The sequence below is a fragment of the Rhinoderma darwinii genome, chromosome 4 (genome assembly GCF_050947455.1).
Source record: "Rhinoderma darwinii isolate aRhiDar2 chromosome 4, aRhiDar2.hap1, whole genome shotgun sequence".
NCBI classification, from domain to species: domain Eukaryota; kingdom Metazoa; phylum Chordata; class Amphibia; order Anura; family Rhinodermatidae; genus Rhinoderma; species Rhinoderma darwinii.
Window position 1 is genome coordinate 368,657,067 of NC_134690.1, and position 24,985 is coordinate 368,682,051.

The following is a 24,985-nucleotide window of genomic DNA, read 5'->3' on the forward strand; positions in this document are numbered from 1 at the left end:
CGGAAGGTTTCTACGGCATCAACACCTTCCCATAAATATACGAGAAGGTTCCAGTCGGCCATAGAAATGAATTTGTCCGTAATTACGAACAAAATCTACGGTCGTGGGCATAGGGCCTAACCGCTCAATCCTGCAATGGAAGATCATACAAAGCTCTAGTCAAAAGCAACACTTTACCAGAAGAAACTAGATGTTGTACTGGCTAGCATATTTGCAGGATAATGGTTCATCTGATTCGATCCACATCTAATAAGCAACTAGCTTGTGGAACATGAACTGAAGATGACTATATGGGTATGTTCACACTGAGTTTTTTGCTGGCAGAATATTCTACCTCAATATTCCGTTTGGAATTTTGAGGCAGGTTTTGATCTGCATGCACGCCGTTTGCCGCGTTTTTCGTGGCGTTTTTCGCTCATGGCCATTGAGCGCCACAGGCAAAAACGCCACTAAATACGCTGTCTCTGCCTCCCAATGATGTCAATGGGAGGTTAGAGACGTAAACGCCCGAAGGGAGGCATTTTCGGACATTTTTGGCGCAATTTCCGACGCAGTTTCCGCGTCAAAAAAGGTGTAAAAAAAAACTCTGTGTGAACTGGGCCTATGAGTTGCTATTTACTTTAGGAGATTATTATTTATTTTCTTTCTTTTGTTCCTAATACTTTTTGCATTTGACCGGAAACTAGTTGGACTGCACTTAAAGAGGCTCTGTCACCAGATTTTGCAACCCCTATCTGCTATTGCAGCAGATCGGCGCTGCAATGTAGATAAGAGTAACGTTTTTATTTTTAAAAAACAAGCATTTTTGGCCAAGTTATTACCATTTTTGTATTTATGCAAATGAGGCTTGCTAAAGTCCAACTGGGCGTGTTTAAAGTAAAAGTCCAACTGGGCGTGTATTATGTGTTTTACATCTGGGCGTGTTTACTTCTTTTACTAGCCGGGCCTTCTGACGAGAAGTATCATCCACTTCTCTTCAGAATGCTCAGCATCTGGCAGTGCAGACACAGCGTGTTCTCGAGAGATCACGCTGTGACGTCACTCACTTCCTGCCCCAGGTCCTGCATCGTGTCGGACGAGCGAGGACACATCGGCACCAGAGGCTACAGTTGATTCTGCAGCAGCATCGGCGTTTGCAGGTAAGTCGATGTAGCTACTTACCAGCAAACGCTGATGCTGCTGCAGAATCAACTGTAGCCTCTGGTGCCGATGTGGCCGACACGATGCAGGACCTGGGGCAGGAAGTGAGTGACGTCACAGCGTGATCTCTCGAGAACACGCTGTGTGTCTGCACTGCCAGAAGCTGGGTGTTAACGAACAGAAGTGGATGATGCTGATTCGTCAGCATCATACACTCCCATTCCTAACGCCCAGCTAGTAAAAGAAGTAAAAACGCCCCGATGTACACACATAATACACGCCCAGTTGTACTTTTACTGTAAACACGCCCAGTTGTACTTTTGCAAGCCTCATTTGCATAAATACGAAAATGGTCATAACTTGGCCAAAAATGCTCGTTTTTTAAAAATAAAAACGTTACTGTAATCTACATTGCAGCGCCTATCTGCTGCAATAGCAGATAGGGGTTGAAAAATCTGGTGACAGAGCCTGTCTATCCTGCTAAATTCTTATTGAAAAAAATTGTAACTATTTTATTTCCTTTTACTATCAATATCCATGTTACATATACTGTATGACTATAAATGGGTAAACAAATCACTTTTACGACATTCAGAGTGCTCTAGGAATTCTCCACGTTCCATGCTACTTTATAAAATAAAACTATATGACATGTAAATTCTAACTATAGTAAACCTTTCCATCCTTCAGTTCATAAATATAACATCATGTTAATGCTATATTGTTACAGATTGGAAACGCACAATATATATTCCACTTTTGGTCACATTGAGAACTTATGAAGCAATTCGTTTTCTTAACATGCACCTGATAATTTGTTTTCGGATGTATTTAATATGTTGACATACACCAAGTCATTCATACACACATTGGCTAGCAATACATCGGAGACATAACTTCTACTTAGGCTCAATTATTCATAAAAAATATTAAAGGGGTTATCCAGGATTTCAAAATTGATGGCCCATACTTCTATTAGGCCATAATTATTAGATCGGCGAGGATCCGACTCATCGATCAGCTGTGTGAATGGGCTGCAGAGCTTAAAGAGGCTCTGTCACCAGATTCTCAAATCCCTATCTCCTATTGCATGTGATCGGCGCTGCAATGTAGAGAACAGTAACGTTTTGGTTTTTTTGAAAAATGTTCATTTTTGGCCAAGTTATGAGCAATTTTATATATATATGCAAATGAGCTTTGAAATGGACAACTGGGCTTGTTTTTTTTCGTATGTCCAACTGGGCGTGTATTGTGTTTTTAACTGGGCGTGTGTACGTGTATGACGCTGACCAATCAGTAACCAGTCAGCGTCATACACTCCTCTCCATTCATTTACACAGCACATAGTGTTCTTACTAGAGCGATGTGCAGCCACATACACAAGTGTCCTGATAATGAATACACATGACCTCCAGCCTGGACGTCATGTGTATTCAGAATCCTGACACTTCTGAATCTTTTCTGTGAGATTCCAGCAAGCCACGCGTAATCTCGCGAGATTACGAGGTAAACGAGATTTCGTTTCCCTTGCTGGAAATCTCACAGAAAAGATTCAGAAGTGTCAGGATTCTGAATACACATGATGTCCAGGCTGGAGGTCATGTGTATACATTATCAGGACACTTGTGTATGTGGCTGCACATCGTTCTAGTAAGAACACTATGTGCTGTGTAAATGAATGGAGAGGAGTGTATGACGCTGACTGGTCACTGATTGGTCAACGTCATACACGTAAACACGCCTTGTTAAAAACACAATACACGCCCAGTTGGACATACGAAAAAAAACACGCCCAGTTGTCCATTTCAAAGCTCATTTGCATATATATAAAATAGCTCATAACTTGGCCAAAAATGAAAGTTTTTTTAAAAAACAAAACGTTACTGTTATCTACATTGCAGCGCCGATCACATGCAATAGGAGATAGGGATTTGAGAATCTGGTGACAGAGCCTCTTTAAGCGAGCACTACAGCCTCTTCATTGTATACTTCGGGTTTCAGGCTGGTCGTAATTGCACTCTCTGTTACTTTCGTAAAAGCTGTATGAGGTATTGAATCAATGTCCCATTCACTTGAGAGTTGGACCCCCACAATCTAATATTGATGGCCTATCCTAAGGCTCATCTAACATACCCAGCTTGCTGTTCAATCTTCTCATACAATGAGGGTCATATACAGGACAAGGTATGAATGGGCAGCAGAGCATTGCTGTGGCAATACAACAGTATATAATAGTTGCCCAAACAAAAGTTATATTTGAAAAAATGTGCATACTAAAAAGAATACATTCACTACATGTTCACAATAGTAAAAGAAATAAACTTTATTATAAGATTACATTTATGATTTGGCACCATTCTCTTACCACTGGTCGCCACGGTACCTTCTTGTCCCCTGGCTCTTGCTGTCATCCTGCGCCAGACGTGTCGTTCATAGAAGTGCCGTCTATATGTATGACATGTCACCGAGGTTAAGTGATTTGACACTAGGCTCGATGAGTCATCGGAATACAGTATTGAAAACAAGAAGCCAATTTTTAAGTCTTGTGGGCCTGTAAGAATGTTTTCTAAGGGGTTGGAAAACTCTATTATATGGTTTTCCGTACTGATAAAAAATATAGATTCCAATTAACCTTCATTTGTGACTTGCTACTTAAAGGTATAAAAAGGGCACAAGGATCACTGGTGTTTAATATATAGAATAAACTCTTTAGTGGTTAATGATTGTAAATGTCCCTTTAAGTCTTAAATACATATCACCTTCCTATGCAGAGTTCACTCCATTCTGAAGATTATCAGAGCAAACATCTATATTATCCAGGGTAGAATATTCCGTGTTGTGTTATGGCTCAATAGTAAAGTGATGATTAAACCTCTTCAAGGTGTGCAGTCCAATTACTGGATTTCATTTAATCTTCACAGCCTTGGAATTAAATGGAATATTTCTCTTTAATGCCCGGATTTATTGAGGACAGATATCATTGTGGATAAAGAAATAGTTGTCTGATATAAAACATCTTTTCTAGTCTTGAAATGACCTTGCTGTCTAAATGTTTTTCCCACATGTGGATGTTTAGCCAAAGCCTCGTGCAGTCAGAGCTCACCCTCCAGGTATTCCCGGCAGGAAACCATAGGCATGCCGCTTCTGTCATTTGTAAAATTTAGAGCTGAATTCTTCATTTACATAGTATTTTGAAGATAAAATAGATTGAAATTCTGTTTCTGTAATATTACTGTAGCTATTGGCAAAACATACCTATGGCTATCCCCAAATCTCACTGCAGATTCCAGCTATTCTTCTAAAGTCACTCATAAAACGACCATTAAAGTGTCCACTTTTTTGCCACCATTTTTTATATTGTTTCTATGCATCTAAAACGAAAAATGAAGCAACATTATACATACTCTTGAATTCAAATATTATGGTTTTATTTTTTAAAGCTACTATGCGGAATTATGTGTCTCCATTGTTACAGACAACAAATTAACCCTGCGTGTAGTCTAAGGCTGGATTCACACGAGCACATTACGTCCGTAATGGACGGAACGTATTTCGGCCGCTAATCCCGGACCGAACACACTGCAGGGAGCCGGGCTCCTAGCATCATAGTTGTGTACGATGCTAGGTGTCCCTTCCTCGCTGCAGGACAACTGTCCCGTACTGTAATCATGTTTTCAGTACGGGACAGTAGTTCCACGGAGAGGCAGACACTCCTAGCGTCGTACATAACTATGATGCTAGGAGCCCAGCTCCCTGCAGTGTGTTCGGTCCGGGATTAGCGGCCGAAATACGTTCCGTCCATTACGGACGTAATGTGCTCGTGTGAATCCAGCCTAATACTTTAGTCATGTGGTACTCCACCCCTAACTGACCCCTTTTTTTTGCCACCTAGAGGTATTTTTAGTCTTAAAATTAACAGACCACTCATAAGTGCAGCACATTATCAGTGAAAATGTATGCTCTTTTCACATATGTGCTAAGTGCCTCTGACTGGCGTTTCACCTAAGTTTCCGTCAATTTTGATTGCAAGAATAGTGTAGCATGCAGCAAACCTTGACAGAACCCCCAACAGACCCCATTTAAAGTCAAAGTGATAAATCAGTCACGTGGAAGACGAATCCATCACAGCTTCGTGGCCTCTATTAAAGAAAGAACCATGAGGCAAATGTGAACAGAGCCTAAATTACAGTACCAAGTGAAGCCCAATATTTCCGACTATGGTGCTTGGAAAAAGCCTCTGTGTATGCCGAAATGTTGCTATTGGTGTTTGAGTACTTTGCCTAAATAAAACACTTCAAAGATATTTTGATGACACTAATATTAAATTTTTGGCATCTGTCACAGTAGACTGTTATCGTATTTTATAAACAGATACGTTATGAACTAGGGTCATGAGAGTTTATGACATATCCGTTAAACGGATACCATTATAGTCTATGGGTGACGGATGGCACTACTAGTTTAACGTATCCATCACTCATAGAGTATTATGGTGTCCGTTTAACGTATACGTCATGGAAAGCTATTAATAAGCCCATGAAGTATAGGGTAAATTTATGTCTGTGACGCATTGTATGTTGAAATTTTCCATTTAACCATATGCCTTGAAGAAAGAAATAGAGAGCAGCTCCGCAAGCCGAAATTGTTGGCTGAGAAAATGGTCTCTACAGAGAACAAAGATGTTAGCATTTCTCAACAAGAGATTTAGTTGTTGACCCTATTAATGGTGTATATCCAGCCCAAGGGATCAGTGTCTAATTTTCTGTGAGGACTACCAGGGGATACATAAATCTCTGCTACTTATTGGCAGCATGTAACACTCCCAGGTCCCATGAGTGAGAGTGGCATATATCTGATCCTCATTGTCTATGACTCTTATTGAGGAGAGGGAATTCTAACGTTTTGTCTTCGTAACCTGAAGCTGTTACTGAACATCGGTGCAATAAAACAAAGTGATTGTCTAGAAGTCCGCAGATAGGAACGCATAGTGTTGACATTAGAAAAAATTCTTAGGAGATTGTGGAAAGTGTTTAAAGCTTAGGAAAATACAGTACTCGTTTGTTTTAAAGGTCATAGGATAATATGACTTACATTTAAAGACCAGTACATTCATATGTGTGAGCAGAAATTTCATTTAATCCATTATAAGTAATTTTCTGTCTCCTTTTGTATATGCACTACCATGCTAAAGTTTTCAATAAAATATTCCAGCATGTTAAAGGGGTAATCCCAATTTAGACATTTATGGCCTATCCCGAAGATCCACATAATTTGCCATAAATGTCTGATGGATCACCCACCCATCTGGAGAACAGCGCATTCAGCTGTCTCTAAACAGTATGTGTATGGAATTGAAGAGCTACAAGTAAGGGCAGGAAGAAAGATCACAGCCTGTCATCACAAATTATTTTTTTATATGTTAAAGATGTTAGTGCTTTATTAAAAACGTTTATATTCATTTGTGTGTTTGTGTTTTACTTTCTCTTATTTTTACACTTTTTCTTCCCTATGGGGGCTGCCATTTTTTGTTCCATTTCTGTCTGTGTCGATTAACGACACATACAGACATGGAATACGGCAGCCACAGTCCCATAGGGACTGTGAACGGCTCCCGTCCCATTGACTTCCGTGTACGGCGTCTGTGTGGGAACTGCGCATGCGCCGCTCCCACACAGTCCAATTCGAAATTGGCGCCGTCCGGCGCCATTTTCCTGTGGACCGGAAGTCGCGGCCGGACAGTAATATTACTACTTCCGGTCGCGGCTTCCGGATTTGTGCACTTGGACCAGCGGCAGCAAACGGAGCGGACGGGCCGGAGGGAGCCGCGGCGGCAGGAGCAGGTAAGAGATTTCAATGTATGTTCGTGTTTGTGTGTGTTTACTACTGTATGTAAACCTACTACGCTGTGTGTTAGCTCAAAAAATGGCGACACACAGTGTAGGAGGTTACACCGTTCAAACCCCTCGTTTATCCCGGCACTAGCCAGGATAAAGGAGGGGGGGATGCTGAGAGCTCACTAGAGCGAGGGCTTTTAACCCAATGTTGCAATGCTGCAATTTTGGGAACTAGCTCCATCTAGTGACCAAAAATGGGTCGTATTATAAATTAGAAATAATTTATAATATTTCCTGACTCGCGAAAAAAATAAAAAAAATTTGAACAATGTTTAATCACCCACACACTAAATGTTTAATTTTTTAAAAAAAAAACATGTTTTTCTGGCAACACATTCCCTTTGGTCCTCTTACACGGCCCGTCCTAGGCCGTGTAAACGAGCGCCGATCAACGAGACAGCTCATGGATCGGCACTATTTTGCTCATGTCACAAGGCGCTATAGATGGGGACGAGAGCTCGTTACTCCGATCGCTCGTCCCCGTACATTATTATCATGTCGACAGCACGTCTCCCTGTTTACACAGGAAGATGTGCTGCCGACAACGTTAATATTTTAGGCTGCTCTGTTTACACAAGGCAATTATCGGCAACGAGCATTCTATGAACAAGCATTTACCCGATAATTGGCTCGTGAAAAAGGGCCTTTACTGATACTGTCATCTATCCCCTGTGCATGTATTTTCGTTCATATATAACAACCTCATAGTTAGGCCTCGTTTACACGTGCGTGATATACGTGCGTGCAACGCGCGTGCTTTTCATGTGTGTCGTAAGCACCTATATTAGTCTATGGGGGCATGCAGACAGCCCGTGAGTTTTGCTCAGCGTCACGACATGTCCTATCTTTGTGCGCTGTTCGCGCATCATGCACCCATTGAAGTCAATGGGTGCGTGAAAACCACGCATGCCGCACGGAAGCACTTCCGTGCGAACTACGTGATTCGCACAACAGCTGTCAAACTCTGAATGTAAACAGAAAAGCACCACGTGCTTTTCTGTTTACAAACTTCCAAACGGAGTGTCATAATGAAGGCGGCTGCGCGAAAATCATACACTGATGACACACGCAGCTGTTAAGTGCCTTTTGCGCACGCAAAACGCTGCATTTTTTGCGTGCGCAAAACGCACACGCTCGTGTAAATCAGGCCTTAAGGGAAGGATATGTGCGCTCTGATGTAGGAATGGGTGAGACGTTAAGAAGTTACACATCTTATCACCCCCTGCGCCAAGTCAAACCATTTATCAACTTCATCACTCCATTGTTTACTAGCATCTGGATAGCAGAGATATTTGGTCTCTTAAGTTTTCTGGATTTTGTGATATTTGTCGGTAGACATAGATGTAAGTTGCATGTATGAACTGTGCACATCCTGAACTTTTATTTAAGGAGGTGTTGTATGTCTAAGGCTCTGCTTGGGTCTGACTTTTTGCCAGAAACATACATTTTTATGTATTTTTTACTAAATATTATACTTTGATGCTAAATTAAAAGAAGATGCTCATGAGTGTAAAGTGCTAGATGGAAATTTCACAAATGTATCAGGTCTCTACTTTTCAGAAAATATATGGTCATAGGGCAGGGTCGGAATATCAGATGCGCAACTCCTGCAGCTGAACAGAGGCCCTGCAGGAAAGTGGGCCCACTGCTACTTTAAAAAAAATCAATAGCGTCTATTAGATCACATGTAAGGGGTTAAGTTTATTCCCATCCATGTCGCACAATTACTGGCGGATTGGCACACCGGTGAGGTATTTTTTGAAGAGCCATATATGAGATGGTCTATGGCTAGTCATCAAATTAGAAGTTGTGAAACAAGGGGGCATATAATGTTCTTGCATCGTGGCCAACATAATATGTTTTTTTTTTTATTGTTTCAATTTTATTTGTATATTTCAAAGTGTAAAATTTATTTCAAAATCCCTAGCAGCAAAAGTGTTAAAGTCTATTTCCACCTTTGCAAGCACACTTTTTTTTAGTCTTAAAGGCTATGTAAACCTTTGAAAGGCCCAATAAATGTTTTCAATAAAAAGGTCAGTCAGTGTGTTTTGTGTAACTTTGCAAATACTTTTTATTAAAAATTAATTTTACTGTTTTAGATTCAGCTGCTCTGTATTCTCTATACAGAGCAGCTTTATCTAGCGCTATTCACTAAATCCGTCAGTCCCGCGGGACAGACAGGTTCAGTGTCGGGGGGTCCTGAGTGTCTCTGACTCGCAGAATCCACCTCCAATCTAGATATGATAGTTTACAGGTGAATCCTGTGAGTCAGAGACACGCAGGACCCGTCGACACTGAACCCATCTGTCCCGCGAGACTGACGGATTTAGTGAATAGCGCTAGATAAAGCTGCTCTGTATAGAGAATATGGAGCAGCTGTATCTAAAAAGGTAAAACAATTTTTTTATGAAAAGTATTTACAAAGTTACACAAAATACACTGATACACTTTTTATTTTAAAAAAAATTGTCTTTAAAGGTTTACATAGCCTTTAGTACATCTTAATTTAAATATAAAGTAAATTAGGTCTTGATTGCAAATTTTCTATTGTGTCTAAAGCTCCAATGCCAACCTATATGTCTCCATGGTAACAGACTACAAACAAACCCTGTGATCCCTCAGCCATACTATTCCATCTGTCTTTTACATTTAGCTAACAAACATTTAGTAGGTTATCAAGGAGTAGGGAACAGATAGAAGAGAATATGACTGCAGGATCAGATTACACATGGTTTGTTAGTAAGAAGAAGACGCATAGTCTGCATAGAAGCTGTAGACATAAAACGACAGGACATTTTTAATTTAAACTATCTGCAGTGGTGGACCTTCCCTCTCATTTTTCCCCAATAATTCCTTGGCCTAAACCATTTTTTATCTTTCATGCAACAACTTGTGACAGAACATTTTAAACATTAGCGATACAATGTGAGACTACGTCTTGTAAAATTTGTGAAGTATAAAACTGTTACACATTTCAAATTCAGAAACTCATCTGAAAACCTATGGGTAAAATATTAAGTCTTTTAATGATTCAGTGACTTTGCCATTAAACAGATTGCTAATCTCAGGCTTCCTGGAAGTCATAAGACTTTAATTTTGCAGATGTCTGCGTTAACCTCGACTGGTGACCCTTTTTTTCTGGATCTAGGTATTATTTAAGAAATGCCATCACTTAAGGGAAACATATACCTCTTTACTAGCACCATTTATATTCTCTTCTGAGACCTGTAAACCTATAAACAAAATTTCTTATTTGCATTCAGAGAGTCTGTGGGAAATGTTGTATTGAAAAGAAAGTCAAAAGTACATGAGGAATACACATAGACAGGGAATTACCCTTTATAGGATATTAACCAGAGGTGATGTTCTCATTTTAAGTATATCTTATCTGGCAAGAATACCCACTTACTCATGATCGGTGCAAGAGAAGTAATACAATGTATTTAAAGAGATATTCTACGCAGGGGCGTAACTAGGAAAGACTGGGTGCCATAGCAAACTTTTGACTGGGGCCCCCCCTCCCCTGGGAATCACTCAACCCCCCTTGTAGATAGTGCCTCCCTATAGATTCCGCCACACAGTGCCCCCTATAGATAGCACCATACAGCCCCCTGTAGATAACATCATACAGTCCCCCTGTAGATAACGTCATACAGCCCTCCCCTGTAGATAACGTCATACAGCCCTCCCCCTGTAGATAACGCTATACAGCCCTCCCCTGTAGATAACGCTATACAGCCATCCCCCTGTAGAGAACGCCATAAAGCCCTCCCCCTGTAGAGAACGCCATAAAGCCCTCCCCCTGTAGAGAACACCATAAAGCCCTCCCCCTGTAGATAACGCCATACACCCCCCCCCCCGTAGATAACGCCATACAACCCCCCGTAGATAACGCCAGACAGCTCCCCCTGTAGATAATGAACCAGAAGTATTTGGACAGCGTCACAATTTCCATAAATTTGCCTCTTTACACCACCACAATGGATTTGAAACAAAGCGATGAAGGTGCGATTGAAGTGTAGACTTTCAGCTTCAATTTAAGGTGTTCAACCAAAGAATCACATTAACTGTTTAGGGATTACAGACATTTTGTTGCATAGTCCCTTAATTTTCACAGGCTCAAAATATTTCTAATACTTGGATGCAAATCGGTGACTGCATGAAGTTCGGAACCTGTGAACATCACCAAATGCAGAGTTTTCCCTGAGATGCTTTGCCAGGCCCTTACTGCAGGGACGATCAATCGCTGCTTGTTTCCGCCTTCAAGTTTTAATTTCGTATTTGAAAAGCAGGGTCAATCGGGTTGAGGACAGGTGACCGGCTCGGCCATTACAAAATATTACATTTCTTTACATCTTTTCGCTGGCTTTCACAGTATGTTTTTAATCATTATCCATCTGTACTGTGAAGCATCGTCCTATTAGTTTGGCAGTATTTGACTGATTCAAAGCAGATAGTATCGCTCTATACACTTCCGTATTCATCCTGCTACTTCTATCCACAGTCACATCATTGATAAACACCAGTGACCCAGCTCCATTGGCAGCCATACAAGCCCATGCCATTATACTGCCTATATATATATATATATATATATATATATATAAAATAGAAAGCAGCAGCACTCTATAGCAAGTCCCACTACAGTAACAGGTGCACGGCAGGTAATCCTGATCCAAGGACTATGTGGTATATAAAAAAGAAGAAATCCTGCAGCACTACAATATTTGCAAAAAAGAATGTGATTTATTCAATCAATGAAGAGATGTGACGTTTCATGATGCTTGAGAAAGGTCCTAAGGCTGGACAGAAACATCGCATCTCTTCATTGATTGAACAAATCCCATTCTGTTTTGCAAATATCGGAGTGCTCCAGGATTTCTTCTTTTTTTTATTTTATATATATATATATATATATATATATATATATATATATATATATATATATATAGTGAGGGTTTGGTGTCAGAAGAGCTAGGCAGGCGAGTTCACAACAGTCAGACAGTATAACAGGACTTGCCTGTGTTTTATTTACATAGTCCAAAATGAGAAAATAAGCCCTTTACAGGCAAAAACTAAAGAAAACCTGCTCGGCTGAGCACTTATTACGCAGTACTGTCCCTGACTATACCAGGTGCCTTCCTACCGGGCATTGGATATTCAGTTACACTGACTTTTATTCACAGACAGCAGGCGATGTCCCAGATTAAGGAGTCAGAGCCATAAGTGAGCCAGTCATCCCTGTGTCTGCACCCTCTTATGCAGAGTCTACAGGAGCAGCTGATTGACCAGCAGTCTATTCCTAATGGCAGAGATGGACTAGAGATTTGGGAATCCACCCTACTCTACCCCAGTCCATCTCCAGGTCCTTTTCCAACCAGCCAGTTTTGAGAAGTCTGAGCTTTCCATTTTAAACAAAACATTCCCTGGAGACTAAGACACATACAACGGGATTCTAGGAGGAATGTCCCTTATGTCAAATTACTTTACCTGTCACTGCCTATAAATATATATATATATATATATACACTACCGTTCAAAAGTTTAGGGTCACTTAGAAATGTCCTTATTTTTTAAAGAAAAGCACAGTTTTTTTCAATGAAGATAACATTAAATTAATCAGAAATACACTCTATACATTGTTAATGTGCTAAATGACTATGCTAGCTGCAAACGTCTGGTTTTTAATGCAATATCTACATAGGTGTATAGAGGCCCATTTCCAGCAACCATCACTCCAGTGTTCTAATGGTACTTTGTGTTTGCTAACTGTGTTAGAAGGCTAATGGATGATTAGAAAACACTTGAAAAACCTTGTGCGATTATGTTAGCACCGCTGTAAACAGTTTTGCTGTTTAGAGGAGCTATAAAACTGACCTTCCTTTGAGCTAGTTGAGAATCTGGAGCATTACATTTGTGGGTTCGATTAAACTCTCAAAATGGCTAGAAAAAGAGAGCTTTCATGTAAAACTCGACAGTCTATTCTTGTTCTTAGAAATGAAGGCTATTCCATGCGAGAAATTGCCAAGAAACTGAAGATTTCCTACAACGGTGTGTACTACTCCCTTCAGAGGACAGCCCAAACAGGCTCTAACCAGAGTAGAAAGAGAAGTGGGAGGCCCCGCTGCACAACTGAGCAACAAGACAAGTACATTAGAATCTCTAGTTTGAGAAATAGACGCCTCACAGGTCCTCAACTGGCAGCTTCATTAAATAGTACCCGCAAAACGCCAGTATCAACGTCTACAGGGAAGAGGCGACTACGGGATGCTCGCCTTCAGGGCAGAGTGGCAAAGAAAAAGCCATATCTGAGACTGGCTAATAAAAGGAAAAGATTAATATGGGCAAAAGCACACATACATTGGACAGAGGAAGATTGGAAAAAAGTGTTATGGACAGACGAATCGAAGTTTGAGGTGTTTGGATCACACAGAAGAACATTTGTGAGACGCAGAACAACTGAAAAGATGCTGGAAGAGTGCCTGACACCATCTGTCAAGCATGGTGGAGGTAATGTGATGGTCTGGGGTTGCTTTGGTGCTGGTAAAGTGGGAGATTTGTACAAGGTAAAAGGGATTTTGAACAAGGAAGGCTATCACTCCATTTTGCAATGCCATGCCATACCCTGTGGACAGCGCTTGATTGGAGCCAATTTCATCCTACAACAGGACAATGACCCAAAGCACACCTCCAAATTATGCAAGAACTATTTAGGGAAGAAGCAGGCAGCTGGTATTCTATCTGTAATGGAGTGGCCAGCGCAGTCACCAGATCTCAACCCCATAGAGCTGTTGTGGGATCAGCTTGACCGTATGGTACGCAAGAAGTGCCCATCAAGCCAATCCAACTTGTGGGAGGGGCTTCTGGAAGCATGGGGTGAAATTTCTCCCGATTACCTCAGAAAATTAACAGCCAGAATGCCAAAGGTCTGCAATGCTGTAATTGCTGCAAATGGAGCATTCTTTGACGAAAGCAAAGTTTGAAGGAGAAAATTATTATTTGAATTAAAAATCATTATTTCTAACCTTGTCAATGTCTTGACTATATTTTCTAGTCATTTTGCAACTCATTTGATAAATATAAGTGTGAGTTTTTATGGAAAACACAAAATTGTCTGGGTGACCCCAAACTTTTGAACGGTAGTGTGTGTATGTATATATATATATATATATATAGAGAGAGAGAGAGAGACACTGACAGTATATATTTTACCATAAGCTAACTATCTCTTTGCTGTAAAGGTGCAGCACTTACGACTTTAGAAATCCCTGTAGTCCATAGGAGTGTTAACTTGTCACTGCTTTTGCACATCTAGTAAATTATATGTGATGCAAAATCATTTTCCTAGGATTCAGGATTGAACTGTACTTGCTAAAAATAGTCCATGAATATAGAAATTAGCCGAATTTGTGGTATCTTGCAGAACTGTCTCACAAAGAAATGGGATTTGGCTCTGTTGAGAAGATGAATGTTGTCAGAGTGTTGTAAGTGGAAGGACAAATAAACGTGACCGGCATTTATAGGGGTGTCCAAGTCTTGTGTACGCACGATGATAATTTACTATAAATATCATGCTTAAGGTTCTCCAGATAAGTCCAGCTCCCTAGTTGACCTCATGCAGATTCAGTAAATTAATATTTTTTTCTACTACCCTCCCTTTCACACGATGATAGGTTTTGAAACATTACACATTACACTAGGTGTTTCCTTCAAACTATTGGGAACTGGAGTCGGATAGGCCCAATAGTTTTCCAAAGGTACCTCCGATGGGCCCAGGTTCTGATAAAATAATCAGCCTCAAATGTCTAGCAGAAGACAATACTATTTTGTAGCGGAGTTTGGAGCGAAGCCCTTTCCACTAGTGCCCGGTTACATAGAAAATGAGGCCTTGGGCAGCATGTAAAGAGGGGACCCTCACTCACCATTTTTTTAGACACATGATCTCATAAATTTTTCTAAATATTCATATAAAGCACAGATACTTGTATTTTTTACCTGACAGTTTATACCCCAATACAATGGATACAATGGCAACTAAAAGTCAGTTCACACTGAGTTTTTTGACAATGATTTTCACGCAGAAACTGCATAAGAATCCACAAAAAAAACACATCCGAATTCACCCCCTCCCCCATTGATTTCAATGGGAGGCAGAGGTGTTTATTGTTTCTGAAGGAATTTTGAGGCAGATTTTTTTCTGTGTAAACAAGGCCTTTTACTTCCCTACAAAGCCCACATGATGTGCCAAAATAATGCCACCGTACAATGCCTAAATAATACCTTAATACAATATCAAAGTAATGCTACCACTGACACACTACTGTGCTTCAAAGCCTAAATAATACTGCCATTCAGTGTCCAAATAATATTGCCATGCAATGCCTGTTTAGAAAAGGGGTTGAATAGTAAAGTCCCTGCTCTTCTAGGGCATTGAAGGGGTTAATGTAAAGTGCCTAGCAGTTCAGGGCAGTGAAGTTTTACGTGCTGTGCTATCAGGTTGCTCCTAAGTGTCCAGTACTTTGGGGCCCCCTAGGAAAAGGAGCCCTGGACAATTGCCCGGTTTGCTAGCCACTTCTTTTCCACACATCAGTAAGATCGTAGAAATTTTTAGGATGTTTATAGTCAAATTTGCTTTAGTGCTATTTACAAAACATATATTGAAAGTTTTCCGTATTACTAAAACAGTGTGTCTGTGCCGAACGAAGTCTTCATGATTTTAAATATACAGCGTTAAACCTATTTCAGAATTCAGTATGGTGTTTTGTAGTTGACTTTTAGATGTGACAACTTGAGATTGCTCCAGCACCCAGGAATTGTGACAACTTGTAAAACAGACTAATGAAACACACTTAGCAATTTGTCCACACATTTATGGTCTAGTTAGTATTTCTAAATACATGCATGGAATGTCTCATATATTATTAATAGTCCCTACTTTCCAAAGAAACATAGCTCAAATCTTCCTTCAAATTTCCAATCATGTTCACAAATGGTAATTACACAAAAGACAGAACTCAAAGTCAAGACACTAATGTAGGGTCATATATATACTAGGAAAAAATATCAGATCATACAAATTGCAAGCCAAAGGACAGTTAGGACACCATTCACATATGTTTGTTAGCAAAGCACTCAGAAAGGTATGTTTTATCATTCTTCAAATTGTACTCATAAAATCAGGAGAATGGGGTTTCCTTGACTGGCCATTCTCCCAATAGGTGCACATCCCAGAAGTGGAAAAAACACTTATTTGTTTTTTTTGTAGGTACAGTATAGTTTAAAAATTGTATGGCCAAACAGGGGTGCAATCTTAAAGCATGGAGCCCAAGTCTAGGTGACAATATTAATCGTCTTGAGATTATTAAAAATTCCTACAAAGTCCTAGAAGACAAAAAAACTGAGAGCTTTGTTACCATGTTTTAAATCTGAATATTCTTTACTGTCTAGATTGTTTGATATTGACTCTTAAGCCTTAATTTCACTGGTACAACCACTTGTCTGTGATATAATATCCATACAATACCTTGCACCCGGCTACAGTACATGTACTCCTCTGAGCCATTCTTTTCCATGTACTGAAGGGCTTCTTCTCCCTGGCTTTTAATGACTTCCTGCATCAGTGACCACATTATATATACATGTAAATTCAACATCTGTGGTCACTGGTAGTGATGCTTGGAATATTTCTTATACATGTTCCTGGTTGGCTTATGATCATACTGTCCTTGTGTGATGTAGATGTAGTATTTCCTATGCGGACTCCAGAGTGGCCCATGATGGTGCTGCTCCATCGCTATGGCCAGCTCAGGGCTCAGTTGCAGCCCAGTGGAGGTGTGTGTGTGTGTGTGTGTGTGTGTGTGTATGTGTGTGCGTGCGTGCGAAGCATTGTATACCTGTCCAGGTATTGAACTTTTACTGTAATTAGAACTCAATATGTCCAAAAGATGCATTTTTAGTGTTTTCCTAGATTAAGAGTAAGACTACAAGAGAATTTTGCTGTTTTCAAGGCTGTCAATATCAGTCATAAGCTTAACGCCATCTCTTTTTTCTTCATATTTCAGGCTTTTCCCTGCATTTCTACAGGCATTTACGGTAAGAATCCGCTTTTTCCCTTTAATTTTTGTTCAATCATTTTCTGATGACATCATGGTAAATATGAAAATATTTTGGATCGTCTAAATTGATATGACAGATTAACGTTTCCTGAATGATTCTTGGATTCGTCTTATGAAATGTAATTCCGTTACAGTAACATATCTTCTTTGGGACAAAGTTTTCCTAACTATAGATGGGGCAAAATATCTCTACTCCGGAAGGCAGAAAACTGTCTCTCTAGTGCCACATTGACTTACAGTTTTCTACCTTCTGGAGGAGAGTTACTTTGCATACTTCTTCCCTGGGAGATTTAATTGTCTGTTTACATAGGCTGGCTACCGATTCATTGGGTTCAGGTGTTCTTGATGCCAAGAGTAGCATAGGCTCTAGCACTATTCTTGCAGTCCAAAACACTCGAAGGCTGATGTTGATATTTGAAAACAGATTTTTCATACCTGTCATGGACCATTAAGAATGGAAGTCCTGATTGTATCATGAACAGAACCTCAAAAATTCTGCAAAGTGTAAAAGCGAGAATTTCCAGATAGAGGTCCGTTAAATGCACAATAAGTCTAAAAATGAATGAGAAGGTTTCTGCAAGATCCTGTAACAAACATTACTTGTATAAATCTGTCAGAAAGACAACGGACTTTCAAACCTTGACTGTTTTCATGTTTCAACTAATGTGTCAGAATGGGCAGAGCTTAAAGGGGTTTTCTGGTCATGGGGCGGTTTTTCATACTGATGGCCTATCCACAGGATAGGTCATCAGTATATGATCAGTGGGGGTCCGACAACCGGACTCTGCACTGATCAGCTGTTCCGGCTGCCTCAGGCATCGGAAGTTATACAGTGATCGCAGCCAGAAGCAGAAAGCTCTGTATACTGTATACCGGCCGTGGTTGGGTTACTGCAGCCCTGCTTCTATTCACTTGAATAGGAGCAGAGCTGCAGTACTGGAGCAAGGCCACTATACAGTGGTCAAAGCCTTCTGCTTCCGGCTCTGAACACTGTATAACTCCTGGTGCTGGAGGCAGCCAGAACAGCTGATGAGTGTGGGGTCCGGGTGTCAGACCCCCACCGATCATATACTAATGACCTATCCTGTAGATAGGCCATCAGTATAAAAAACCACCCTATGACCAAAAAACCCCTTTAACTAAAGGGGCATGGCTTTGGATAGGCTTGGTGTGAATAGTGGGAGTTTTTTTCCAGCATAAGCTATTCCCTTTTCCAAAAGCTACTGTTCATATAGTCTAAACTGAGGAGAGGGAGAAGAAGGAGGGTGACATAAATTTGGATCCCTCCAAGAAAATCTAGACAGATTTAGAATATTTTCTTTACCTATTGGATTGAATTTTGAAACAGAATAGGATAAAGGAAAAGGAGGCTAAGCATCGGTTCAAAGTATATATATATATTTCTATTTTTTTTAACTCGTTCTTATTGGTTAATATGTTGGGCTTTTGAAAAGCTGCTGTCTATTACAGTAATTTTTTAGAACAATATGAAACTGATTTAATAAGCATATTAAAAATTAACAGGTCACACGCCATATCCGCATGCAGTGAAAAAAAATATACCATCGTGTGCTAGCAGCTGAAATTAATTTACTGGACAAAGTAGGCAACCTGATATCTCTTAGGCGCTATACAGAGCCTGAAACAAGACTTAATCATGTGTGCATATCTAGATGAGACAGAAACACAGAATGAGAGGTTTTATGAGACTGGAAACGAATGCGCAGTACTGGTGACCATAAAATATCACATTGAATACACATTAGCTCAGCATGTTTAAAGCTGATCCACTACACACAGACTTGGCAGCATCAGCCATCAATGTGATTACATCTAAGAGTATATATTATGTATGAATGCCCCTGACATGTAAGTGCAGGGCTTAATCCATTCACATTTAGAAAGTAATTCACTCATTGGGTTGTTATTGGAACAACAAAACATCAATCGTAACTGGGGAATTTGCTCTGGTTTTGCTGAGATTTGTACTTTGTATAAAGTTCAGACTGTAATACCTTACTGTATAATTTTTTTTTTCCTCCAGACTTTATTTTTTTTCTCTCTATTTGACATATAATCCTACATAAGTTAATAAGAAAATATATCAACGGTCGTACTGGCAGAATTTCCAGAATGTGACGTTGGAAAGTTGGCCAGTTTGCCGAGGTGGTTACTGTCTACAGGTTTTGTGTGGGCTATTTAGAAAAATCTATGGCCAGAATGCTGTGAGTGGGCTATGATTGCAGGCACCAGGCTAAAAATAATTCATCCAGCAAAGAGGAAGAAATAGCAGAAAATTGTTTTATTGCTGAACATGTACATATACAATACGTGTTATTTGTCTGAAAGTGAGTGTATATGTAAGCAAAAGGATTTTTTTATACCCTTCTTGCAACTTCAGGATATGTGCCACAGATTATACATACTTTCCTCAGTCCTGATTTTTAGGAAAATATTTTTTTACAAATTGGACCACGAAAGGATTGGGGTTTATGCAAATTTTCATATACGGTACAGTAGGCTTTCGTGTTTGGAGCAAACGGGGACGGGGCTTTAAGTGTACCGCACATTTGGAGAAATCCCTGAATCAAGTATTTAACTGCGTCAGAGTGAAGCTGCTCAAGTACCTGCAACACGTCTGTTTTTGCAGGCAGTGTACATTCACTGCAATCCTTCTAGGACCTTTCATACGGGAATGTCACAGTTTAGCAATCCATTGGCTGCTGGGTGTGACCATTAGAATCAGCTCACACTTTGATGAGGTGGGTATGGCTAGTAATGGGTACAACAAGATCTTCAATATGACAAACACTTCCTGTTTCTGAATTAGTAGTTGGGAAAAGTATGTCCAGCAAACATCTATCAAAGAATCTAAGAAAAAAATAAAATAAATAACCTTGATCCTGACTGTAAAAAACACAGAAAAGAGGTAGAGTGAAAAACTGATGATTGTTTTTTTTAAATTTACTTTTAATTTTCTTTTTGATATTATTTTTAGTCCCACTAGAGGACTTGAACATGGGATCCTTTGATTTCTGCGATAATACGCTACATTAATACTTTGGCAATACATACTCTCTCCCCCTTCCTTCTCTCAGCCTGTACATTCGTCATCGTGCCCCCTTTCTTTCACGGACATGGCTGTGCAAGGGGTTATGTCTATGAAATAATGCAATTTAGGAGACTCCTCACGGATATGTATCATGTTACATGTGAATAACACTAACCTGCTATTCCCACAGATTACTTTCCCCAAGGCCTAGCCAGGCGTTCCTTTACCCTGAGCAAAGATTCAGTTTCAGACCTGTATAAAAATACCCAAGCAAAATGAGGAGTGGTTCTTGTTGCCCCGCAAGCATGCTCTGCCAGCACCCCCCTAGCTACGCCTCTGCATTTCTGGTGTCCAGGATTTGAAATGTTGAAGAATGTCATTTGTGATTTTGGAATAGGTGAAAGATAGCCTTCAGTGTTGGTTTCAAATCTTCATCATATGTCGCCTCTGGGAGGCCACAAACTTTAATATTGTGATGCAGTCCCCTGTTGTCCAGGTCCTCTGAAGCCTCATGCACACGACCGTTGTGCCACTCGGGCCATTTTTGACGGCATCCGAGCGGCACCCGATAGTCTTCACGGACCCATTCACTTTAGCGGGTGAATCGGGTCCCTGAAAAATGGTCGGCACACACGGTCGTGTGCATGAGGCGTTCGTGTCTTTGGTATTCACAAATCACTACATGCTGGGTGGAAGCTGTGGATTGTAGTTGAGAAACATATCTGCGAGTACAATTATGGTCGTCCTCCAGAGTTTCTACTCTGTGTGAAATATGATGAATATCCTGGCGTATAGCCGCAATTTCAGAGCGGCAAGTTACTCTCACCCCCGCCATCAGGGATTTAATGTCCTCTTTAGTAGGGAGCTGCTTTATGTAAGAGCGCCACATTTCCATATCAGGTAAAAAATCACCTGCTTCAGGGTCTGATGAGGAGGACCATGAACATGTATCTGCGCCCAACTGATACAAATGGGGGGTAGTGGCTAGCATGAGGTTTTCACCCCTTGAGTGTGACAAAGGGTTCAAATTATGCGTTGGATGATGGGAGGTCAAGGGTCACAGATCCCCTGGGGGGAAAATGCGGTACTGAAAGAGTCTGACCTGTGGTGAAGGCTGCAGACAATGTGGATTGGTGCCTGGTGAGCCATCATCGGAGGCCTACTGACCAGGAGGGAGATTTGGAGTCTGAGAGGCTGTTGCTAGATACAGGCTGGACCTTATGGTTCCCTGCAGTGTCGTCACAATGTCTCCTTCGACATGTGGAGGATGGCCATCTCCAGTGATCTTGTCGAGGAGAGTGGTAGAGGAGCAGGCAAAGCAGAAAATTTCCAAGTGCTCACGTGAGCACCTGACCAACGAACAACGACCGCAGAATTTTGCCTGGTATTAGTCATTGTTCTTTTTATGTAGTATTAAATTTATATTTTTTATTAGCTACCATACAGGCTGAGACATGATTATGTCCACAGTTCCCTTCTTCTGCCATTACAAGAGCTTGTCATCTGGCCATACATGTGCCAGTTCAGGAAATGGTCATTATATCAAGTTTAACTACTCTTCTTCCTAGGCAATATATAAAAATCTACAAACTTTTTATTTATTTATTACATTTTGACTAATCTGTATTGTGTGTCATGTCAAAACAGGCCACATGCCTATTCAGTAATGTCCCTAATTCTATGCAAGACACCATAAGTACGCTAACTTTTATGAAATGTTTTCTCCTTTTAATGAAATGCAGAATAGTACTATCCCCCCTGAATATTGAGCTGTAAAAAATAATATTCAGGTGATCTGGTTCTTTACCAACCTCAATAATGGACTGTGTTCCTCCAGTGACAGTTAAGCAATTATTAGTACATTTGGGTTTAATGGCTGCAATTTTTTTGTTTTTGTAAGGTTATGTTCCAGAGCAGCCCCACTTGCTTGCAATTTAGAGCTGATCTGTTTTTCTAATGCCCAGCAGACGTAGCCTTTAGGCTGGGTTCACACATCGCTGTCAAAATGCATTTTTTAATGCAAACCGCTGCAAAACCGTGTTATTTTGGCACAATTTTTGCAAATGAATGGCAATAGGGTGCTGCTTTGCCGCAGGTCACAGCAAAAAATGTATTTTGTCTGCAACCTGTGAACCCAGCCACATGGGCCATGTAATCGAGCGCCGATCAATGGGACAGACCTTTGATCAGCGCTCGTTTTCTCCTTTCACAAGGAGCAATACATGGGGACAAGCACGCGTTACTACAATCGCTCGTCCCGGAACATTTTCATCATGACGACAGCACATCTTCCTGTGCTGCCAACAAAAATAATATTTTATTCTGCATAAATGATACGATCAGCCATTGAACAAGCGCAATGATCGGCAATGAGCGCTCCTATGAACGCTCGTTTGCCCGAAAATTGGCCCATGTACAAGGGCCTTAACAGAGAATCCAGTGATAACATGTTTCTGACATCCAGCTCTCCCCTCCTGGTGGTTAATCAGACTTGTGCTGTCATTTGACATTCTGGGTTCTCAAAAAGCGAGACACGATTTTTGTAGCTACTCTACTTTCTGGCTAACAAAGAAGGATCCTGCACCAGGTACCCTCTTTATTAACTAATAGGGTATTTAAAAATGACTTTTCTATACAAGACTACGCCTTTAAGCAGATAGACCGCATGATAAAATACCTATGGATTACATATGGATTTACTTATGGATAAAGAATCAGCTATGGGGCAGTTTCTTCAGATACAGTATACTTCAGTTATCTTCAGAAGGCCTATGGGACACTTGCAAGTTTTTCCAAAGCGAATATTGATTTACAGTTTAGTAAAGCTACAGTAAACAACTTTTTCATCCATATACTTTTGCTGTATTAGCAGGATGTAGCATAGGGAGAAACAAGTTAAAGTGTTATCTAACACATGTGGTGTCTGGATCTGTGACAGTAAACTGCTTTTTAGCAGTATGACTTGGACGGATGCCCATTCATTTAATGTTTTTCATCAATTAGACCTGACTTCCTGTATTGTGTATTACCTTAGGATTTTTTCTGTTTAATACTAAATATCTTATTTAAAACTAAATGTATTAAACTAACCAAATGTATATTAAAATGTGTCCTCAGCTAAACGTGACCATATAATTCTGTAAAAGGACAACGCTACATTCATAGATTTTTTTTTTTATAAAGTTTTACCCAAATATACATAGAAACAATAAGAAAGGATATAGTATTTTAGACAGTTTTTTTATCACATAAAGTATTATCACTTGTGTATGGTGTAAGCATGCATGCATAGTTTTAACAGTACAGTGTATATGCATGCCTACCTACTTTTAAATCCCCATTCACAGGACACAGGACATGTTTGTCACGTCCCCGATTCATCCAGGAACGCCCACAAACAGAGGGGTACCATGGGCCCCGGGCACTTTTTAAGGTCTGCCCGACCCCCCGAACTCCGAAGACGCTGTACCGTATATATGTGCAGATCTCTGTTTAGGCGGCCACATATCTGGCACAGTTTTAATTTAGCTGTAAAAGCAGAATGAGCCATATAGAAGAAAGAAAGCAGAATACTTTGAGACACTGAAGTGGTCAGGAGCTTTATAACTTTTTTATATTTATGTCAATGGAGTAGTGTGTGAAGGATTATTTTTTTGCGGGAGGAGTTATAGTTTTTATTGAATATATACAGACCCAGAACCAAGCTCAGCACATATATACAGCCCCAGAACCAAGCTCAGTACATATATACAACACCAGAACCAAGCTCAGTACATATATACAGCACTAGAACCAAGCTCAGTACATAAATACAGCCCCAGAACCAAGCTCAGTACATAAATACAGCACCAGAACCAAGCTCAGTACATATATACAGCACTAGAACAAAGCTCATTACATATATACATCCCAGAACCAAGCTCAGTACATATATATAACTCCAGAACCAAGCTCAGTATATATATATATATATATATATATATACAGCACCAGAACCAAGCTCAGTATATATATATATATATATATATATATATACAGCACCAGAACAAATACAGTTCAGTACAGAGATCATTTGCAAATTCAGTTTAACCCCTGCTGTATAAATTTGTACGACATAAAACAACAGCTCCCAGTATAGCCTGAACAATGGTTAGGATATGCTGGGAGTTGCTGTTTAACAAAAAAGAATGCTACCATCCGTCATCTCGCTGTAGATCATACAGTGACTACAGTACTGATCAGTCACAGGGAAAATAAACATTTATATTGAGTGACTCACAGGTGATGTCTCAGATTATTTTTCGTTCTTTTTCTCTTTTCTTCTCCATCCAGTACAGACCTCTATGATGACTTCTCTCGGGCACGGCCCATTTCTGCGGTTCACATCCCAGATGTCTTCGGCTCTTCACTTTTCCAATATTTCCGCACCTGTAAACGAAGATAAAATTCTCGTGATGCCACACTCTATGCTTCTAAATATATAGTAGTATCATACAATGAATATAATGGTACTATACACTGTACTACTGAATATAATAGTACTATACACTGCGTCCCTGGAAATAATAGTACTATACAATGCACTCCTGAATATAATAGTACTATACACTGTGCTCCTGAATATAATAGTAATATACGCTGTACTCCTGAATATAATAGTACTATACACTGTGCTTCTGAATATAATAGTACTATACACTGTGCTCCTGAATATAATAGTACTATACACTGTGCTCCCGATCCCCTTGTATATAGTGTCACACAGCCTCCCTCCCTTGTATATA

General features: G+C 40.2%; 1 protein-coding gene across 1 annotated transcript in view; it reads left to right on the top strand.

Moving 5' to 3' along the window:
- The window catches only part of MACROD2 (mono-ADP ribosylhydrolase 2), a 1,597,693-nt gene that overhangs the window by 1,203,107 nt on the left and 369,601 nt on the right, over nucleotides 1–24,985 (top strand). The window contains exon 7 of the mRNA XM_075864535.1: nucleotides 17,096–17,126. Within this exon, the coding sequence (XP_075720650.1) occupies nucleotides 17,096–17,126 (31 nt within the window). The remainder of the gene's footprint in view (nucleotides 1–17,095; nucleotides 17,127–24,985) is intronic.